The sequence below is a fragment of the Perissodus microlepis genome, chromosome 17, assembly GCF_051167445.1.
Source record: "Perissodus microlepis isolate ML-2025 ecotype Zambia chromosome 17, ASM5116744v1, whole genome shotgun sequence".
Lineage (NCBI taxonomy): Eukaryota > Metazoa > Chordata > Actinopteri > Cichliformes > Cichlidae > Perissodus > Perissodus microlepis.
The window spans coordinates 31,402,548-31,426,011 of record NC_140477.1 but is presented as its reverse complement, the minus strand read 5'-3'; the positions used below and the strand labels follow the sequence as shown (position 1 = coordinate 31,426,011).

Genomic DNA, 23,464 nt, shown 5'->3' with positions numbered 1-23,464 from the left:
AATAGCCAGACGGCTTCAAGCTGATAAGAAGACAAGAGAACCTCAAATAACCACCCACTACAACCAAAGTACACAGAGCATCTCTGAATGGACAGCATGTCAAACCTTAAAGGAGGTGTGCTGCAGCAGCAGGACATCACACTGGGTGTCACCCCTATCAGCTGAGAACACAGAACTTGCACAGGCTCACTAAAATGAGACAATAGATGACTGGAAAAACATAGCCTGGTCTCATGAGTCTCGACTTCGGTGACATTCGGACAGCAGGGTCAGAATTCGACATGACATTTTCTTGAACATGCCAAATTGTTCTGTGTACCTAAATGGCCTCCACAGTCTCCATATCTGACTTGGACAGAGCACCTTTGGGATGTGGTAGAACAGGAGAGTCACATCATCTCAATGTTTCCAGCACCTTTGTAATCGATGCACTGATGAATTAAGACAGTTCAGAAAGCAAAAATGGCATCTAACCCAATATTAGCAATGTGTAACTAATACATGGCCAGTGAATTCACATCACTTTAACACTTTTTCAATATTAATACATGCCTCAGAGTACAAATTCCCAAAAGCCAGCATTGCTCCATTTATAAATGGTAAAGTCTTGAAGTACAGGTGCTAAGAGGGATTGTGAGCTTACATATTTACTTTCATTGGCACTCCTGGAATCAAAGGTCAGTGAAACTTCCCTTTAGATGTGGTAAAAACAGCAATGCTCCAGCTCAAAGCTTAAAGCAAATATTTCAAGTCACAAGAGAAACATTGCTAAGACTGCAAGGGCAAGGACATTTTTAAATGAATGACTGAATGTAGTGTAAAGCGCTTTGGGGTCCTATGGACTAGAAAAGCGCTATACAAATGCAGGCCATTTACCATTTAAAGGAAATTTAAATTATTAAATTAGAATGAAAAATTCTTTGCCCACTGAAAATATGTATCAATCTCCACTTAGTATTACTTTACTCTGAATTTGTAGTCTGAAATCAGAAATAGACAAAAGTAGAAAAATGTTAAAAAGTAAGGAGAAAACTACACAGCACATACTTTTTCTAAACTAAATGGGCCTTTCTCACATTACCAAAACTTCAAGTGAAAAAAAGGACAACTTTTTTCTTTACTTATTCTGCACCCTTTCTGACCTCAGCAAGGCCGTCTTCCTACTTCCTATGTCTTCCACTGCTTGGTCTCACATACCAAACCAGACATTCGCACACCCACGGTGACGGCCGAGTGTGACCGGGTCATCCTGCGAGGCTGAGAGGAGTTCCTGTTCACGAGTCTCCCACATCTGTCTCCCAGGCTGCCGCGCTGATGCTGAGTTGGAGGGGTTGCGGTGGGTGAACCTGGGGCCAAAAGTGGGCGTGGTCCAAGATTATTGGGGAGGGTTGTCTAAGTTGTTCACCCACTTCCGTCTTTGCACAACCCACATGAGAGGCAAAGCCCCGGCACGTGCTGGCTGACCCATGCAGAAAACTAAAGAGGTGGATCACTTAACGTTCAGTGTGGTTTGATTTGATTTACTCCACCTTTACAAATTAACTTATTTTATCTAGTAAAATGTGTGTATTTTCATTTCAAGTCAGCAAGGGAAACATTTATAGCACTTTCCACACATCCTATACAAGTCAGTCAAAAGGAGACTTATAGTTTTTGAGTGGTGAACAAGCTACATTACTAAGTGGGTGATTTAACACAACAGTTAGTCCATTAATATAAATGTAGGCAATTATGTGAGCGAGACTGTACAGCTAATGCTTTGACGGTCTCAAGAATGAATGAGGATGGGAGAAAGCAGCGGCACCAAGATGTTACGAATGAAAGATCCAGACGAGGAAATCAGACAGGCAAACAGCGAGAGGAAGGGCAAGTTAAATGCGGTAGGAATGTTACAGACAGTTGGGGAATGCGCGTAGACCCCGTCCCACACGCTGCTGGCGGATTTCAGATGTCTCGCCCTTCTCCGCCGTTCGCACTCGGATGTTAAGTCTCCGCAAAGGAAGCCAGTTCGGTTCTGTTAGGGAAGTCGTATAAGAGCAGGGGAGGGCAGCGAGGAATCGGCATCTGCAAAAGGCCGTCTAGTCAAAACAAGGCTCATGTGCTGTCTGGTGTTCGGTTGGGGGGGTAGCTACACGAAGCATGACCGGAAAAGGGGGCCCACGCGGTAACATAAACTACGTGGACTGAACCTAAATATTACGTCTATAAAAACATGACCTAAATATTGTGTCTGTGGAGCAGGATTTTCCATCCTGTCTCCACACCTGGAGACATCCAAGTCTTTTACACTCAGTTATGACAGATTTTTAGCACTTTTTAAATGATTGCTATTTTCCAGGCAACTTGCAGTCGCTTACAGTAGGTCTCAAGTAGCACACTCTAAATATTTAGGGGCTACACTTAAAACATCAGTGCCAGAGGAGGAGTTCAGTAATCACCTCACTGAAGATTTAAATTCTACTTGATAAAACTAAATCCCGCACGCCTGTCTGCTTAGCTGCTGCAAGTTAAGGTCTTTTTTTTTGCCTGAGCAAAAACATAAAAAGTGAGGGTCGAGGATCAGAGAGGGGATTTTCTTTCTAGGCAATTAAACTCGACTTTGCTGTCAGACTCAGAGGCTGCCAGCACAACCTGATGTTCCAGGTAAGAATACAGAAAAAAAAAGTCAGCCGTCTGTAGTTACTGGGGCGACAATTATACGGCGCCGTTTAAAAGTTCAGCAGAAATCACTACTGTGAAAACACCTTCTATCCACCAAGGCGTCACTCCCAAGGATTGAAGAGCATCTCCATCCACCCTACGAGAGGAAGCAATCCCAGAGTGAGACACTTGAAAACCACGAGTCTGCTGAAGCAACACTGTTACGGCTGGCTAATTCTCGAGCAAAAGTTACAACCCAAATTTTATCTACCTTTGGGTTCTCACAGGCAGAAATGCCACATTTCCGTGCTTGTGCCGTAATTATGAAAGTCTGAACAACCTGCTCGCTCGGCAGCAGGCGAAGTGATGAAACGGAGGTTATGGTTCGAGCAGATTAGAGGTTACAGTGTAATTTTAGAACTGTTCTGCCGTGAAATTGCACTTTCATCTCCAGCTTGAAAACAGACAAAAAGCAATATTTAAATCTAAAAAAAAAAACAAAAAAACAAAAAACAAAACAATAATAACAATAGGGGAAAAAAAACATATCTTGACTTGAAACAACATTTTTACACACAATCCATGTCACATGTTCAACTTTGGCATCTTTGCGGCCAGACAGCAGATCACCAAGGGCAAAGGAACCATTTTTTCTAATGTGCACTAACGGGCTACTTAAGTGCCTGGACTGAATGTGAAGAGCAGCAAGTTGACTGTGATTACTCTGCTCTGCACTCTGTCACAGAGAATGAACCCAGTTATTCTCTGGAGGAAAACTAATTTTGTTCTGCCATGTCCAACACCTGCCTGTTTCAGTGGCCAATGCGAGGCTGTGGCCACAGTGAGAGTGGAGACTAAATGATAAGATTCTGTTTGGTAGTGTGGTTTTCTTACAGCAAGGGTCAAATGAAGACATTTTTTTTTATACCCTGACCAACATGTTTGGGATAAATGTAAAAGAAAAAACTGGCAATAATGAGAACGAGCATAAAAATCATAGAAACATTTTTATATTATATTATATTGATCTGGGGAGCCTTTTTTTCTTTTTCTTTTTTTAGCCTCGGGTCTCATTTTTAATGTTTGTACTTTTGTGTCCGTGATGCGTCCTGGATCTCCCCCAGAGAGTTAAAAGAGCAGTCCACTGTGTGCTACTCAATTCCAGCGGGAACGTCTCACTTGGACAACTCAGGACGTTACAGCAGAACTCCTCATCGACAGTTTGCCCCCTGGGGGCACGTCTGTAACATGAATGGGAAGTTTAAGAGAAAAACAAAGGCCGTCATGTCCCTCTCCTTCCAGCTTCTAGCTACTGACTCTTCAGCTGCTGTTCGGTCTGAGTCACAGCACAAAGGTTGGTACACATATACACTTTCTTTGGTATCCTCAGTGAAATCACATATGTGCATACACAAGACAGAACCCCCAAAGAGGAACATTTTGCATCAGGTATTTCTTTATTGAACTGTTAAAGAACTTTTCTTATTTCCACATTGACCTGATTTTATTGCACTTTTGACTTCTCTTTGACCTAATTTTATTATCACCGTTACTTATCTATAAGAAACACAAACTCACTCTATCACACATTGAGTGGCTGGCTGGTTTGACTCACACCCTTCACGCAGTCAGTTTCTGCTTTCTGGATGCCGGCCTTTAGTCCCAAAATGCAGAAAAAGCCACACTTTGCTCCAGCAGCCATCAATCAACCAAATAAAAATCAAAAATGTTTAAACCCACATGATTATTTACACTTTGTTATGCTGTAAATGAGTTCTGTTGTTTGTTGTCTGTGTTTCTTTTAAAAAAAAAAAAAAAAAAAAAAAAATAGGGGAATGTGAGCCAGCCCAAATATGGAACTGATCACACCTTGTACTTGGGGGACAAACTAGACATATTTCTAACTTGTGACCTTTTTATCCAAAAGTTAACTTCAGTTCAGTTGAATAAGCTTGTACTTTAAAATCCCTTTAAAAATCCTTTGCAAAACTGTCCTCCATGTAAAGATGAATCTGAGCTGCTGCTGAAAGCAGGATCAATAAAGTATTTACGCAAGCGAAAACATGCGAGTTTTGATTGGCACGAGAAAGCCAGCAGTTCAAAACCTGCGTCAGAGCTTCTGAAGAGAGGAGCAACAACACAATCATGCAGGCTCATCCACAGCACATCTGCAGTACGCTCATTTCTGCTGGATTCACTTGTCATTAAATTATAGGCTGAAATGTGGTCAGCGGGTCACGGGGGTATTTTCCTTTTCCTTATTTATTGTTATTCATTCTTTGCATGCAGAGCACAGCTCAGTGAGACTTCCTGTTGTTGCTGTGCTGTCAGTACTTTGTGTGAGTCCTCAGCTCGCAAGCGGTCAACACCAGTCATGAGCCAAGTGGGCCGTGGTGGCATGGGACTTTACATGCAACAGCTCTGGTGAAGCGACAAGAATGATGGTTAAAAAAGACTCAATGAATAGCAGAAACAGACAAAAAAAATACAAAAAAATAACTGATAAAAACATCTGTCACAAAGAGAAAGTCATCCTTAATACAAAGCTCTGCTCATGTTTGTCACTGGCCTCAAAAAGCTAACCCATTTGCCTCGTAATAACACAGCACAAGGTGGCTGTTTGCAATCTGAAAAGGGAAGCTCGCAAGCTGTCAAAGCAAAATCTTATAATTACTACTTTTCTGGGAACAAAACACATTCAAAGCTGAAAACTGTATTTCAGACGTGTGTTCTTGGGGACCTTAAGTAAATATTTTCCATCTCTGTTTTTCGAAAATGTTCGACATTATACGCAAACTGTTTGGCATCCCAGCTCCTCACGGAGTAACTAAAGCCAAAAAAACAGAGCCATTTTCATTATGACGCATACATGGGTTCATAATAAGCAAGAAATTAAAGGTCATATGACAATCCACAGCTCCTCTTTCAGTGAATTCTGTCAGTTAAGCATTCATACTAATGCTCGGCATTCAGGGGAAAAATAGCTTCGGCTCTTTGTTGGAGTGGTTTATACAGAGCTCCAGGCTGTAGTACCCAATAATGCAATCAATTTAGACAAACATTTCTCCTCATAGCAAAGCTTTTAAGCAAAAGCCTAATGGAAAAGATTCTAGCAATCTTTGAGAAATTACAGAGCTGAACAATTTTAAAATCTACAATGCATTTGATCAAATGCAGAAAAAAAGTATCCTCTTTTAAAAACAGAGAGGAAAAAAGGTCAGAAAGCACAAACCAACTTGTTAATCTGCCATGTAGTGACAAGAGGATTGCAATAACATGAGCAAATGAAACTTGATGCAGATCTAATGGACCAGAAACCAATAACCAAGACTAAAATAATAACAACACAGCAAGTGACACCTTTGAATTCCCACATTAATTTCCTCGTGTCATTTCACACGAGCTCTCTAAAGCGCTTGATCAACACACTTTACATTCGGAACAAAGTTTTGCTTTCCCTCGACAATCCTCGACATGTTTTATCATTAACACGGCTATCCTGGTTAATGATAAAGCAAATTCCATGTTTCTTTGATTTTTTTTTTTTTTTTTTGTTTCCTGTTCTCATGCTGTCCTACCATGGAAGCACAGCATGAGTAGAGGTCTCTTTTTTTCCTCTTGTACTTTCCCATTGTAGTGTACATTTCAGTGTTTTTCTGTAACGCTACCGATCCCCGACTTGTATTCCCATGTAATGTCTGTGTTGTGTGTGTAAGGTCGGGGGGGGGGGGGTCCCATTTCACTGCAGGGCAACCTGCATGTGGCGAATAAAGTTTTGATTGATTGATTGATTATTTCAAAAGAATCAATGATAGAAACTCGCTTACTTTCTTAATCGCGAGCGGCGACGAGGCTTTTCCTGAAACCTGCACTGAGCCTTCCTTCATACATCTTCAATAAGTAAAAATCAATAAACCCTTGTCTCGTCTAAGCAAATTATCAGCAATAATTGGAAAGGAGAGACATGAATATGTTGTAGTCGAGCTCTGTAAGCATTGACTTTGATAAGAGAAATAAAACCGGACTGTGTTTGAATGAAAGGCAGGAAAAAAAGCTGATGACACATGTTTTGGTGATACGTGTGCAGGAGATACAAGAAGCAGAGCATTTTGTCCATTTTTTAAAACCCTATAGCTGTGTTAAAAACAGAGCATTACACTGGGAACGGTTGTTCAGCTCCATGTATATATAAAGTCCCAAAATGACATTACATAGAAAAGCCTCTCATCTCTGCACGCACACATAAACAAGCAGAAACATTCCCTTATCACTCACTGCCAAGCTGCCACATAACATTAACTGTTGAACAAAAGCTTTTCTGCTCCCTTTAGTGTGGAAAGCCATTTGTTGATTTTTCACAGCGTATCCTACGGCCCACGGGGCTTTAACTCGCACAATCATAATGATGTGTCATTTGCGCTGAAAATTATATCTCATTACGAATATAAGTATCCAGTTCAGCCAAGTCATTTATAATTCCACCCAAGACAGGAGTCATTTACTCATTAGAATCCATCTATGGCTGTTTTGCAAACATTTATGTTCTTATATCTCAGAAGTTTCCAAAATTTTTTGCTTTTTTTTAAATTAATGAAACTTTCCCATGAGCTGAACACAGGCTGAACACCAAAACGCTGCAATTTTGTGTATGAAATCTAGAAAAAAAAAAAAAAAAAAAAAAAAAAAAAAATCACATTTAAAGGTTATAAAGGATCACAGTGGAAGTGCGCTGATGGCTTTGGAACATGTTCACGCAAATATAATGGCCAGTGCGCTCAACATAAATGAAATGTGGTGGTTGAAGGTAGCAGCGCCGAGCTTTTCAATCAATATCCCCGCCGCCAGTGAGGCCGGGGACCATTAGCACCAGTGAGCCAAGCAAAGTAACTCTGATGTGAAATGACAGGGGCTTTCACAGAAACCATCCTACCATTTCCCTCATTGTCATTCACACACACACACACACACACACACACACACACACCCTACATTTCAGCCAGCCTCACTAGGCAACCAAGTGCACTCATACTGTTGTCTTGTTTCAGAAAAAATGGATTGATTGATTCATTTCTGTGGAGTCCTAAACTTCACCTCCCCCTTGCTCTTCCTCTTGACGTCTCATCAGACTCCTAATCAGCCAGAATCTGAGCTACTTGGCTTCTAGGATGCTCTGACATTAATGCTCTCCACACCATAGAAACAATATGATGTTAAAGTTGGCAATACATACTAAAAGTGCATGAACATTCAGCATCTCAGTTCTTTTTAAACTGTCACTTTTTTTATAGTTTTTGTAGTGTGCTATGTTAAAAACAAAAGCAGCATTGTCTTTAATATGAGCGTTGCCTCATATAAGTAATGAGCATAATTCCTGTTTAAAGGCTGGTGCACAGTGCACTGGGTTAATATGTGTTGGCTAGTATACATACAGCTGGTTTCACGTATAGCTTTGAATAGTGCAGCTCTTTTCCAGGCTGTAAAATTCAAAATCTGAATCCAAGCTTGTTTAAGGATGAATTAAATACTACACATCCGATTTTATTTAAGTTCATTAGAAACTGACTCATGCTTACGTTTCCGTTGATGTTATTAACTGGTAAAAATATATGTTTATAACCCACCTACGTGCTGTGACCCTCATCACCCACTTGTATATCTTGATGCCAGTGCATCCAGCTCCTTATTCCTGCAGCTTAATTGCATGCCAAGTGAGCACAGCGGACAAAGGAGGCGGGAGGACGCCTTCCTTTCCACTTTCACATCAAACTTTATTTTCGTCGTACTGAATCATGCTGACACTGCCCTACCTCTCCTCTCCTGCTCTCAGCCCCGGGTCTGGTGATGAGCGCCGTGTCACCGCACACCACGGCCGCGTCCTCCACGAACACGCAGTCCGGGAGCGACTCGTCCGCGGGGAGCTCGACCACCTCCAGCCCGAGCCTCGTCCTCAGGACCTCGACGTATGCCTCTTGCTCCTTCACCGCCTTGGCCAGGTCCACCTCCATCTGGCTGCTCCGGAGCGCTTCTTTGGCCAGGGACTCAGGGATTCCCCGGACGACGGCGTGGGTGTAATGACCGAAACCTGCCATCAAACCAGCCATGTTTTGCGTTCCCTTTACTTGGCACGTTCAAATCTGGAGAAAAAAAACACCCTGAGAGACAACTCGGCGAATGAATGACAGAGAAAAATACTAGAGTCAGCTGACTCGATAATTCCTAGCTTGCTTATTTGTTCCCTGTTAGTTAGTTGGGCTTTTATTCTTTATTTACAGTAGCCTGCTGCACACAGTGTCAGTCAGCCCTGCTCCAGTCTCCAGGCGAGCGACAGCGCTTCGGTGACGCGCACCGACCATCACGTGTAGCCTGAGTCTGTCAGCCCTCAGCCAGGCGCTCAGCCCAGCGAGTGACAGGACCCCATGAGCCTATGGCTCAATCAATTATCCACTGGATCAACAGAGCAAAACCTGATAGTAAAACCCGAGTTAACAGTCTATTCAAATCATTAACAAGGAAAAACAAATACAGTTTCCATATCTCTGTAGGGACAAATCAGAAAACAAAACAAAAAGGGTTTGTTAGATTTTTTTTGCCAAGGAAAATGCAAAACACTACCCGGATGTAGCTTTTCAGTTATAGAAGGACATACATTTCCCTTCGTATGTGGTTGTAAATAATGCTGTGGACTGTTGGTCAATTAGAATCAGAATGTCTTTACTGTCATTGTCGCAGGTACAACGAAATTAAGTGGTCTGCGATCAGTGCATCATCCATAGAAATATAAAAATATAAATAAATAATAAAATTAATAAATGGAATACTTAGACCAGGGGTGGGCAATTCCAGGCCCCGAGGGCTGGTGTCCTGCAGGTTTTAGATCTCACCTTGGGTCAACACACCTGAATCACATGATTAGTTCGTTACCAGGCCTCTGGAGAACTTCAGGACATGTTGAGGAGCTAATTTAGCCATTTAAATCAGCTGTGTTGGTTCAAGGACATCTAAAACCTGCAGGGACACCGGCCCTCGAGGCCTGGAGTTGCCCACCCCTGACTTAGACCATTTTAGCTTGTTGGTGTTCCTGTTAATAACACATTACAGTTATGTGGGGGGACATTTCACAGGATGCAGTCCTGTGAAAAACTATGTCCCATACTTCCAGGGTAATTATGAGGGTAATCAAACTTGATTCGCACTTGATTTGTTGACCATCAGCAGAGGTGACTGCCTCTACAAAAGCAGACGTTCTGGCTGCTTGCTAGCTTGGAGCATTCAAGCCAATGCCGCAATTTTCTCGGAAGTGGGTATCCTGGAAAATTCACTTCAAGGTCAGACAGCGCAACGGTCAGAGAAACTGAAAACAAAAAACTAAACTAAATCCAACAGTCACGTCTCAGACTCAGTCAGCATGTGAAATGTTAAAGTTCATTATAGTACAGGAATGGCTCATTTGGACCTGGACACCTTGCAATCACCAAGGTGGCTATGAGCTCCTCTGTATAACAAAGTATTCTAGAGTCAAATGTGAGGCCATCTACGTGACAGCTAAAGTTTGCCTGAAATTGGGTCATTCAAAGGATAATGATCCCAAGAACAGCAGCAAATCTAAAACAGAATGAAAAACAAAAGAATAGAGGTTTTACAGTGTTCAAACTAGAGATGGACCGATCCGATATTACGTATCGGTATCGGTCTGATACTGACCTAAATTACTGGATCGGATATCGGAGAGAAATAAGAAATGTAATCCGATCCATTAAATATCAAAAAAAGCACCTCACAAAACTTGCGACACCGCGTAACTCGGCTCATAACCGTAGCACGTCGGAGCAGTGTGGTCACGTGATAGAGCGCCTGTGTGTATTTGTAGCCTGCTAGCAAACATTTCATCTCTGAGGAAGTTATGTCAGAGAGAAGTAAAGCAAGTGTGTAAGTTCATCTCTGAATGTTTGTAAAGCATTCCCGCGTTAAGCTTAACAACCGATATATAGAGCAACTGCCTCTTCTCTCTCTCTCTCCTGCTGCTACTTCAATCGTGAAACTGATCAATGATCAGCTGATCGGCTTTTCTGTCGCGAGTCCGTCTCTCTTCTTTGTTTTTGGCCCACTTTGCACCAGAAAGAGGAAACCAGCGGCTGAAAAACAGCAGCACTATTAAGCTTGATAAGCTGTTGTTAGAATTTATTTAATATTACTTTCTACACCAGGATCCTTTTCTATGCAGCTGACGGCTGGTAACTGTGCAGGGGCGGATCTAGCAAAGTTTAGCCAGGGGGGCCGATAGGGCATTAACAGGGAAAAGGGGGCACAAAGACATACTTTTCTTTCTTATTCTCATTTTAAATATCTAGCTTTTAATTATTTAATAATTATCTGAATCTTACACCCAAAGTTTTAATCTGATGTAAAATGTATAGAAGTCCATTATTGTATATAGTAACTGTTAAGTCTAATATACCCTAGTAAGCTGTAGTACTTTTTCCTTTGGGAAAGTACCATCTGTGAATTCTGCAATTCTGTTGAAGAAAGATGTTGAATCTATTTAATTATTCTTGAAAAATAATTTATTTCTGTGAATTTTTTTTCACCCTGCATCAAATTAAAGTTGATTACATTGATTAAGCATCATGAGGAAGAGGCTGGTTCCCTATTTTCTTTTGCTGGGAGTTTGCAACCCTATTAGTTAGGTTGCTTAATATTTCTGCTAAGTACTCTTTAAAATACCAGAATAGGGAGGATGGAGTAGGTTTAACTTTATTAGATTGATCAGTGTTGCTGATCTATGAAATATTTTGGGTGCAGTGTTTTTTTTTTTGTTTTTTTTTTGTTTGTTTTTTTACATACAGGTATAACAGAATAGCTTTAGTGTTGTTGTTGTTTTTTAACTTGAGTATGAACTTATACAAAAAGCAGCAAGATATTAAAAAAACAGTTTTATTGATTAAAAAACACACTATATCGGATTCATATCGGTATCGGCAGATATCCAAATTTATGATATCGGTATCGGTATCGGACATAAAAAAGTGGTATCGTGCCATCTCTAGTTCAAACATCAACCTGACTGGCAGGACCTTGAGAGAGTTGTCCATAAACATAAACCTCAATGCATAGAAGAAACAGTGTAACAGTGACGTGAGACGCAGAAAATGATTACTCCAAGTTAATACCGTAAAAATTGGTTCTAGGAACTACTGAATTATGGAAATGCTGTCATTGTTCACCACTGTATGTGGTGTTATTTCCTCTGATTATGATCCTCATTGTGGTAAATCGATATTTATATTAAACCTGCAGTAACTACTTTATGACTCCTCTTGGCGGTGCTTATCAAAGGAACAAGCATAAAGTGAAGGTTAGTTGCACTGAAAAAGAGCATTTAGAATTTAATTTGGAATTTAAATGTAGGAAGAAATATTAAAAGCAAAAAACTTTACTTGACTTTACTTGTCATCAATAAAAAAGCAATAAATAGTTGATCATCATGCCTCAAATGAAGAAAAACAAGCGTCTTTACAACACTGATGAGATTGCATTGACAGATTGATAATAAGCATTCCCGCATCTTCACATTTTAGGTGAAACAGCTCCACAGTGTAATGCCAGAAGAAGAGCTGCCAACAAAGTAAGGAATCTCCTTGACCGCAACACTAAGTTTGGTAATGAAAAAATAACTGTATCCCTGAGAAATACATTTCACAAAAGACCTTCACTACAAAAGGATAGCTGTGGATCTTGATAAAACTGGGAACATAAAGACAGATGAGTAGCAGATATCTATTTGATTCCCACACCATTCCAATTTGGGTCAAAATACATTTCGAAATGAAGGAAACGTGCACACCTTCATTCTTGAGACGTGTATCTGCTTTCATCTTGGCAGACTTGAAACAAATACTGCACACATAACTCAAAGGGAAAGACTATAAATATATAAAAAGAGAAGTTTGTTGTATGATATGTAGGGAAAGAAGGATTTGAAAGGAAGCTCACTGTTAAATATGTATGTATAGAAGGAATGGTGCATGGGTGGAGGTGGGCTGGTGGGGTTGTATTCCCTACGGTGCCATCTAAGGAAGGTTCTGGGCCTGGTGAAGCTGTCTGAATGGATGGAATGTTTCTTCAGACGTCCCAGAAGCACATTCTTCCACTGCGGGACCTGGGTTTGTCTTTTCTTGTTCCAGATTCACTCAATTATCCTCGACTGCTCTAAACATTCCAGTACATTCCAGAAGCCCCGCATTCCTTCTTCTTTTTTTCCCCACCCCAGCCAGGATCACCAACCACCACCACCCTTGCCCAGCTTTAACACCTGCCCCCACTCAGACTTCTTTTTTTCCCCTTCCCCATCATTCCTGATCGCAGATGGACGTGGCACAAAAGAAAGCCTCTTTTTTCTCTCTCCAAGCTGAGGAATTTGGCTTACTTTAGACGAAGGAAAGCCCTCATACTTCAGGCACACCTGGCTGGTACAATGTGCAGCTATATAATCAAAATGGTGAAAGCAGACACGGATCTGAAGCGGCACAGCGGGCTGCGGAAGCAGTTATGATTGAACTCATCATAAGATTGTAGATGTCTGAAGTGACACAGACATGCATGATTACACAGGTGATCGAAGGATGTTTCACTCTCTGTGCCTAATTACGCTGAAAAATAAAGTAATAGGATAAATTTCATACATTAAAATTGATCATTCTAGAAGAACAGCAATGGATATTCTATTCTACATAGCAGCTATACGAGTTTCCTGTGAATGAAACCTTTTAAACAGCATCAACAAGCCAAGTTTCACTGAAAGAAGAGGATGCAGTAACATTTATCATCATCATTTCCTATAGTTAATCGACCATATACAGGCACTTACACCCACAGTTGAGCGCAATCAGCGTATTCAGGGAATTGGCCTTGAGATAGATAGATAATCCTTCAGGTATAAGTAATTGCTATTACACCAAATGTGTATTAGTTCACAGCCAAACATTGTTCCCAATAAATTTAGCGATAACTTCTACACCGGTGTAGGAAAAGACCCGGACACTTTGTCTGTTTGCACGGAATCTGTTAACATTATCCGTCATGTTCATTACAATCAGAGCAGGCAGGTTGAGCAAAATCAGACACACCGGTACATTTAATCTCCTCATCGCGCAACAACTCCTGGAATGCACTAAACCTCAGAGAAATGTTAATGGAGCCAAGTATCAAAGATAATTTTTTACCTTGAACTTGTCTTAGCTATAATTAATTTAAGATGAAATGGAAGACATGTTTCCATGTTATCAGAGCTCCAAAGTACATTTTTTGGACAAACAGGAGGTTCCTCTTTTGTCATTTGCTGACAGAGCCAGAAGGTTCTTAGGACTGCTGTGGAAATGGTCCGACTATATTTCAAGATTAGCATGTTCTCTGGCTTTGCTGGTTCACGCAGTAAATAACATTTCAACAGGAAGCAAAGTACGAGTATACAACAACGGGAGGAAAGCAAAGCTGGAGTTACTGTAAGTATTCAAAAATAGCCACTGGGGAAAAATGTGTGTTTTCACGCAAAACTGATGCGTCGCTGATGACTAAAAAAACAAGAATGCGAAAGACGAAAGATTCCTCCCATCTTTTACCAAACACAGAAATGCATTTGGATGTGCAAAGGAAATGACCTGTTATGGGCAACTACGTGATAATTAGCACCCTCGGTTTACTACATCTTTGTGCAATGTGAAACTACAGCAGATTACAGAATCAGAACATATTTCAGAGCACTAGTAAGCAAACAACAAAAAAGGAAAGCACAATCCAAATTATCATCAGACCCAAAATGAAATTATCTTTCGAAAAATATCCTTGAACAACACCGTAGTGAACACTGTCTGTGCCAATATAACAATGATATAACAGTTAAGCACTTGAGGTCAACCTTCACTAAGCTGATTTCCTTCTTAATGAATCAGGAAGTCTGGTATCACAAAGTTACATCAGAAATTCGTGTGAAAGTGTGATCTCATGTGTTTGTCTTCTTGTGAACTTGTCAGATTTATATTTCTTCAGAACTGGACTCTGCGTTTTAATTGCTTGCTTGATCTAAGCAGCCATTCATATGCGAACAAGCTGTAACTCATCAAATTTCCTGCTTCTCCGTGAGCTGACAGAAGAAGGAAGTGTTGCTAGTACAAACTGCATGCTAGTTATGACATCTATCTTGGCTATACTACAATGGAATCTGTTGTTTAAACATGTAGATCCTGGTCCATCCGTGTCTTAAACATAAATAAGGAAGCTGAGGGCTGCCACCCGTCTAGACTTCCTGAAGGTCATGCAGTCCTGATGGGTTCTGACAATGGGCTTCCATCACAGTGAGCCTTGGAATCTCTCAAGCATTGGTCAACGTTGAAACTGCTTAGACTTCCCAGCCAGAGGCTTTGAAGTCGCTCAGATGCAGAGCAGTGACAACAATCCAATCATCGATTCTGTCAAGAAGGAGAGCGAGTCCCTCATCGTCACGAAGGTCAAAGGACCGTGATGTGTGCTGTTTGCGTGGGGGGCTCTCCGATGGCTTTAGTGGAAACTATTTGGCCAGGGCAATCACAACAAAAGACGCACATCCAGCTTTTGGAATGTTTCCTAAAATGAATGGGGAATAATGGAATGAATATTGCTGCGTGTTATTCTCCACTGACGTAAAATGAAAACACTACTTCCCATCATTGTAACACTGGGACGGATGCAAACATGCTGTCATACACACACAGAGGTAGGCATAAAACCATTACAACACTGAAGGACAACTGAGCAGTGGACAATCAAACAAAGCAATAATATAAATGACCATTAAATGAGTGTTCTCCCACTTCAGTGTTTATTTTTACATACATTTGTGGAATTAAATGCACGATTAAGCTTCAAAAAAAAAAATCAACTTTCCTCAACAAGCCTGCTTAACACACTATAAACTGTGTCTTTATCCGGCCTAACCATGCTGGACGTGTGTTAGAGGGTCTCAGTGTGGGATATCTACGGTTGTCCTGAGAGGTCAAATGCACTGCAACTTAAGAAAACATCAGGAAATTTAAAAAGAAAACGACCACAAAAGCATACAAAATACAATGAAAACAGAAAAAATACAACAGGAGTTGACTAAAACACAACAGAAGGAGAAAAATAAACAAATTCACAAAAAAGTACAAGTGAAATGTTTTAGTGGAGACAACGTGACCAAACAGCTTTGGGAATAACAAGAAAGGAAAACATGCAAAGGTTTGCCCCTTAAAACGCTTCAAGACTTATTGGATTTGTAACGTGTTTTAATCACACAACTCACACAATATAATATTGTGCATGTTTGATGTTAGCTACCTACTGTTTGCTTGTCACTTCTGCAGCTGGTCCATCAAATTATCTCCCCAAAATCACTTAGATTGTTTTTTGAGTTTTTTCTGAGCTTTTGCAGCATTTTTCATTGTATTTCTATTGTTTTCCTAAACTTCACTTGTGTTTTTTTCTATTTCTATTGTGTTTTATTTGAATTCTGTTGCGTTTTGTGCGCTTTTTGCAGCATTTCTTTGTATTACCATTTGTTTATTCAACCTCCGTTGTGTTTCATTCAAATTCTACTGTGTTGTTTTTTTCTATTTCTATTGTACTTTATTCAACTTCCGTTGTGTTTCATTCAAATTCTGCTGTGTTGTTTTTTTCTATTTGTATTGTACTTTATTTAACTTCCGTTGTGTTTCATTCAAATTCTACTGTGTTTTTTTTCTATTTGTATTGTACTTTATTCAACTTCCGTTGTGTTTCATTCAAATTCTACTGTGTTGTTGTTTTCTATTTGTATTGTACTTTATTCAACTTCCGTTGTGTTTCATTCAAATTCTGTGTTGTTTTTTTCTATTTGTATTGTACTTTATTTAACTTCCGTTGTGTTTCATTCAAATTCTACTGTGTTTTTTTTCTATTTGTATTGTACTTTATTCAACTTCCGTTGTGTTTCATTCAAATTCTACTGTGTTGTTTTTTTCTATTTGTATTGTACTTTATTCAACTTCCGTTGTGTTTCATTCAAATTCTGTGTTGTTTTTTTCTATTTGTATTGTACTTTATTTAACTTCCGTTGTGTTTCATTCAAATTCTACTGTTTTTTCTATTTCTATTGTACTTTATTCAACCTCCGTTGTGTTTCATTCAAATTCTACTGTGTTGTTTTTTTCTATTTCTATTGTACTTTATTCAACTTCCGTTGTGTTTCATTCAAATTCTGTGTTGTTTTTTTCTATTTGTATTGTACTTTATTTAACTTCCGTTGTGTTTCATTCAAATTCTGTGTTTTTTTTCTATTTGTATTGTACTTTATTCAACTTCCGTTGTGTTTCATTCAAATTCTGTGTTGTTTTTTTCTATTTGTATTGTACTTTATTTAACTTCCGTTGTGTTTCATTCAAATTCTACTGTTTTTTCTATTTCTATTGTACTTTATTCAACCTCCGTTGTGTTTCATTCAAATTCTACTGTGTTGTTTTTTTCTATTTCTATTGTACTTTATTCAACTTCCGTTGTGTTTCATTCAAATTCTGTGTTGTTTTTTTCTATTTGTATTGTACTTTATTTAACTTCCGTTGTGTTTCATTCAAATTCTGTGTTTTTTTTCTATTTGTATTGTACTTTATTCAACTTCCGTTGTGTTTCATTCAAATTCTACTGTGTTGTTTTTTTCTATTTGTATTGTACTTTATTCAACTTCCGTTGTGTTTCATTCAAATTCTACTGTGTTTTTTTTCTATTTGTATTGTACTTTATTCAACTTCCGTTGTGTTTCATTCAAATTCTACTGTGTTGTTTTTCTATTTCTATTGTACTTTATTCAACTTCCGTTGTGTTTCATTCAAATTCTGTGTTGTTTTTTTCTATTTGTATTGTACTTTATTTAACTTCCGTTGTGTTTTTCCGTGCTTTTGTAGCTGTTTTCTAAATTTTCAGTGCGTTCTGTCAGGGCCACCATAGAAATCTCCCTTTAAAAAATTGTATAACTGCCACAAAAATAGAGACCCATTTTCATAATACAGCGTTGCAATGCACACAGGAACACTACACATGTGCTCACAAAGACACACCCCCTATCCAAAAAGGCTGCACCCACACGTCCATCTCCAGTCTGAATACTCACACAGACGTGAGTAAGAGGCTTCACGGACAAGGACTGTTATCACATGAATATGTCCTCCTCTATTTAAAGATGGTTTGACGTTTGGATTCTGGTCAGTCTTTAAATTATAATAATAAAACAAATGGTCATTCACCAGTTATTCCTTACACATCACCATCTAGTGTCTTGAATTGGAATTATAAAAATATGGCCAAAAAAATAACAACCACGACAATCAGTCCACGTGGGGAAACCTATAGGCTATTAAAAGATCTTTTAAAAAGTGTCTCTTGCGAGAAAACAAAGAAGAAGACGCATTACCAAGGGTTATTTATTTTTGTGGCTGGTTTATTTTATTTATTTATTTTAGAAGAAATGTATCTGCTATGTTCTATTATCATATAAAGGGGATTTTATTCTGAGGCTAGCCACCAATGTTAGGCTCAAAAGAGTAAACTGAAAATCAAAACGGAACAAAAAAACAAAGGAAGTCCAAACTCACCGGAGAGGCTCTTCAGCCGTCTTGCTCAGTGCTGCTGTCTCACTGTACCGTTATGTAAAGTCTACACATAAGGCTACAGGGAAGAGGGGAGAAGTGAAATGTCCGATCCTTACAAACACAAACAAACTCTTTGCCCTCATGCAAAAAAGAAAAGAAAAAAGAAATCCTGTTTGGAATCTGCCATCCCGTCGTGACAATAACAACGGTTTATATCTCGTCTTTACGCATTTCGCTGCCATCTGGTCAAAGCTATTATAACTCGGAATCATTTCAAAACTCAGGTGGAAGAGACTTATTGAGACTCGTGTTGTTAAAAACTAAGACAAAGACCCAAGTGTTTGTCTCCCCCCACCAAACACCACTAACATCACCGCATCTCTTGCGGAAAATTGGATCACTTCACCTACAGCGGGACCCACTTTCTTTCTTCCCCCCACGAAACGTGATGGACACATTGTGTGAGTGTGTAAGGGGGGCAAAACTGCTTCAAAGGATGAAAGGCAAAGGAATTTCCCTGCATGAAGAACATATTTAACAAGCCTTTATGCTGTCAGGAATGCTGGCCAAGGGGGAGAGAAATATGTTAATAATGCAAGCTACTGCCATACCAAATATGGCAATATTGTTACGTCTGAGCTCTGGTGCGCATCTGGTAATGCTTAGCTCCCCTGAATAAAGGCACCGGAGAGCCAGAAATAGACTGTTCAACGTATTTCTGCCTACACCTTTAAGAGAAAAGCTCGTACGGTTATTTTAAACGTGTTCATCGTCTTGTAAAAGTGTATTTAATCAGCTGATCTGCGCCTAATTACTGTGTAGGCAAAAGCATGCCTGACACAGTAATCAGCAACAGTCGAACATGTTCAACTGCATAACTGACACTTAAATTAATCCATAATAAAGTTTTGTTCAAACTTCTGATCTGATCTTTAAGTCTTGGGATGCTATTTTGGGGATATTCTGCGGCATGGCATTCTTATATGAAGACAAGTGACTCTAAAATTCAACGGCTGACACACACACACACACACACACACACACACACACACACACACACACACACACACGTGACAATAAAGCATCTCAAGTTCACCACTTCAGAAAAAAACCCTCAAATGAAGCTGATGTGATAGACGTGAGGGGCGAGCAGAGGAAGAAAATGAAAGGGGGGATAAACAAGAAGGGAAAAATGTGAGACGGAAAAGTGTGTTCAGATGGGATCCAGGGGGGAAAAATCCATTTGGGAAAGAGAGAGAGAGAAAAAAACAGAGAAAGGTTTAGACAGGGTGGAGCTTAGGTCTTGGATGGAAAATGCGCCGAGAAACATTCCTGGCATAGTTTGGGAACAGTTCAGCAGGCAGGCCAGCGACGACGTCAGCTTCTCACTATAGTATAAAAGTACGGAGGTGGCCGGACCTCAGCAGACTGCAAGCGCTTCACTGAGAGCTTCTTCTACTCTAAAGGAGCCTCTGACGATAGAGACTACCAGCAAAGACATTAAGAGAGACAAACGGCTAAGAGAGGGAATACTTAAGGACTCCTCCGAAGACAGACTTTTCCTTACACCGAGAGCAGGATTCCTTTTGAACGCGCACAAGAAATTTATCCAAGATGCTGGTGCTTACTGTTGTCGTTGCCTTCCTCGGAAGCTTTAACCTGGTGAGTCTCGCTCTCTCTCTCACTCTTCACTGAAATATAAAGAGAAACGTTTTGCAGTTTTAATTTCCTACATTTAGTTAGAGAGAGGAGAAGCTGCTCTTTTGAGACTAAGTTTATCTTGTTATAAGCCATTCTATGTCGCTTGATTTTAAACGTTTATAAAAGATGTTTTGTGTTTTTCTTTTCTTTTTTGGTTATACAGGTCCTCTCCTCCTCCTATTCCTCCACCTCCTGCCCCTCCGTGTGTGATTGCCCTCGGGAGATGCCCCAGTGCGCACCCGGCGTGAGTGTTGTCCTGGATGGCTGCGGCTGCTGCAAAGTTTGCGCCAGGCAGCTGAACGAGGACTGTAGTCTGACCGAGCCCTGTGACCACACTAAAGGACTGGAGTGTAACTTTGGGGCCAGTTTTGCTGCTGCTACTACTCGTGGCATCTGCCGAGGTATGTATAAAGATCATCCTGCTCCAGATGTGCATGCCTCATGACTTAGCCTGAAGACTTTTTTTTTTTTAATAAGAGGGATTATTATTCAAGAATATGGGAACCTATGTGATTTCAACACTATGGAATGCAGCTAGGAGGAAACTAGTCTGAACCTCAAAGCACAGGCAGCCCACTGTGGAGGGAAAAAGACTCCTCACAGGCAGCCTGAAGAATTTCACAGTTTAACTGATCCTTATCTGGCAGCCATGTGATGTCTTCAGCAGACTTCTTTGAGCAAAGCAGGAAAGAATAACATTCCTCTCCCTCTGTTTTTTTCCTTTTTCTCCCTGCTTGCTGCAGCCAAGTCAGAGGGCAGACCATGTGAGTACAACAGCAGGATCTACCAGAATGGAGAGAGCTTCCAGCCCAACTGCAAACACCAGTGCACATGCATTGATGGGGCAGTGGGATGCGTACCGCTGTGCCCGCAGGAGCTCTCTCTTCCCAACTTGGGCTGTGCCAACCCCAGGCTGGTCAAGGTAGCAGGCCAGTGCTGTGAAGAGTGGGTGTGTGATGACAGCAAGGAGACAGACATCCTAGAGAAGATCTTTGGCAAAGACTCAGTGATGAAGGATTTGGAAGATGATCTCACCAACAGGAATGAGCTCATTTCAATTGTCAAGGGAGGGCTGAAGTCCCTACCAGGTAAGAAAGCAGTCTTTAATTCTGAAGGTTTTTCTTCTGGGTTCAAGTGAGATGGTAAAATAAACTGCATTCAAATTCACTAATGTTTTCATTGCTTCTTTTTAATCATAGCATACAGACCACAGCCGGAAGTCCACCACATGTTCGAGAGCCAGAAGTGCATCGTTCAAACCACACCCTGGTCCCAGTGCTCCAAGAGCTGTGGAACTGGCATCTCCACCCGAGTCACCAACAACAACAGTGAATGCAAGCTGGTCAGAGAGTCGAGAATCTGTGAAGTGCGGCCATGCACCCAGTCACCTTACTCCAGTCTGAAGGTAAGCTTGAGCCAGCTAGCTGAACCAATCCAATGGAAGCACACATGATGCTGAAGGTATGCTACAGCTGGGTCTCGGTGCACAACTGACAATTGTCGCTCTTGTGCCCATTCTTCTTGCAGAAGGGAAAGAAGTGCAGCAGAACTAAGAGATCGAGCCAGCCGGTGAAGTTCACCTACGCCGGCTGCTCCAGCCTGAAGAAGTACAGACCTAGGTACTGCGGAACCTGCATGGACAGCCGCTGCTGCAGCCCCCACGACACCAGAACCATCCGCGTCAAGTTCCGCTGTGAGGACGGCGAGACCTTCTACAAGAACATCATGATGATCGAGTCCTGCAAGTGCACCTACAACTGTCCCCATGCCAACGAAGCCTCCTATCCCTTCTACCGCCTCTCCAACGACATCCACAAGTTCAGAGACTGATTGGTGAGGAGCAGCCAAACCCCTCAGCGAGAGAAAGAGATCAGCAGCAGCAGCAGAAGCAGCAGCATCATTGGCAGCCAATGGCAGTCTAGATGAAAGCAGGGGTGTAAATAGACCACCAATCAACTACCAGCTTCTTGTTGTAACGAGATTCCCAAGGAATTGTTGGCTTACATCATGAGGACTTAATGAAGTGCACTGTTTGCTGTGACTCAGCATGCCTAATATGAACTGCTTCGTATTAATTGGAGCATTTGAAGTAGCTTCGTTAAGGAGCAAGATGTAATTAATATTTGTACATTAATCTTAGTCGCTGATATCGATTCACTGTGTATATTTTGATCCCGTACACCAGACATGACCCAGACTGTAGACTTGTGTGTGTATATGTAGATATGCACATGCGCAACTTCAATTAGCATTATCATGTTGTATCTTTGTTTTTTTTTTTTTTTTTAGAGAAAGAAAAAAAAAAGACACCAGACGATGAAATGTAACCTCTCGACTTGTTTAACAGGTGCGCGGTTTCATTCCTTCCTGACGTGGGCATTATTGTTCATGTTTTGTGGCAGCTATTGACCTCCCTTCATGAGAAAAAAGAAAGAAAAAAAGACAAAGCGAAACATGTCAAAGGATGAATGAATGTTTTTTTTTATTATTATTGTTATTAATATTATTTATCAAAAAAAATAATGTAGCTACTTTATTTGGATATTATGTGTCATACTGGAATAAATTGTAAAATGATTTAATTTTATATGCTACAATAAAACTGATTTATTTATATGAAACACGACGAGCCCAGAGTCAAGTCTGTTCAGACTGCACTGCGAAACGGGACAAACAAACGGCACACCGGGGATATTTAAGCCCTCTGTTATATCATTCAATAGAGCCAACAGATTCTCAGACAGACACCGAGCGGCTCGTTCTGCTCTTATATAACACAACCTTGGAGGCTCGCTCTCCTGACTTTCTGTGCTTTTGGAATGCCATTCTGCAGCGAGCTAGTTTGCTTTCATTTGATCTGGCTAAGCCACACACTTGACCGATTCTGAGAAGAGGAAAAAAAAAAGATTAAGTTCATGAGTAGCAATGAGTATGGGAGTATGCCAAGAATCTTAAGTGCTGCGCTGAATGGGCTGGGATTAGGCACCATGCAACAAGGACAATGAAATTATTGTATATCATGAATACATTCCCAGCTACGCTTTTCTTTTTATTTCATTTTTGTTTTCTTTTTTTTGCACAGCATTACCAAATTGACTACTCTTTAGCAACTGCCTTTAAAAAGTGAATTAGATGCATTGGCCCCTGCTGGCTCTTAAATTGCATGGGTCTGCTAAACAGTTGTAAACAGTCAAACAGAGCAGGGAGGACTTAACTCTCCCTTCCAGGTTTTGGTTTAAGAGGCATGAATACTGCTATGAGACAGAAACAAGCAAAGAGCAGGAAACAGGGGTAACACAGTTGGTATTAGAAACTGTGGTTTTCAAGGGCACTAAAACAGTGTTTTGCTACCATCACATTAACGCTTCTCGACTCATATTCTGCTGTGTTATTCTTTAATAGACTATGATTTAAGCCTCCGATTTAAGTTTTATAACCTTAAGGTTCATGAAATCCATAAAAGTATGAAATGTATGATTGAAGAATAACAACCT

At 40.5% G+C, this 23,464-nt stretch overlaps 2 protein-coding genes across 4 annotated transcripts in view; one reads left to right on the top strand and one right to left on the bottom strand.

Annotated features, from left to right (window-relative positions):
• The window catches only part of ddah1 (dimethylarginine dimethylaminohydrolase 1), an 88,202-nt gene extending 69,614 nt beyond the window's left edge, over window positions 1-18,588 (bottom strand). The window contains exons 1-2 of one of the 3 annotated variants that reach the window (XM_084910976.1): window positions 18,273-18,588; window positions 8,448-8,774 (exon numbers count right to left, since the gene is read on the bottom strand). In XM_084910976.1, the coding sequence (XP_084767102.1) occupies window positions 8,448-8,741 (294 nt within the window). In that variant the 5' untranslated portion in view covers window positions 8,742-8,774; window positions 18,273-18,588. Of the gene's footprint in view, window positions 1-8,447; window positions 9,366-18,272 lie in introns of those variants that run through there. The other 2 variants (XM_084910977.1, XM_084910978.1) reach the window with 2 other exon arrangements.
• A 1,026-nt stretch (window positions 18,589-19,614) lies between these two features.
• On the top strand, window positions 19,615-22,256 carry ccn1 (cellular communication network factor 1). Its single transcript, XM_084910974.1, has 5 exons — window positions 19,615-19,931; window positions 20,134-20,371; window positions 20,714-21,058; window positions 21,170-21,375; window positions 21,498-22,256. The coding sequence occupies exons 1-5, from the start codon at window positions 19,884-19,886 to the stop codon at window positions 21,798-21,800; spliced, it is 1,140 nt and encodes a 379-aa protein (XP_084767100.1). The 5' UTR covers window positions 19,615-19,883; the 3' UTR covers window positions 21,801-22,256.
• Window positions 22,257-23,464: the final 1,208 nt, after the last annotated feature.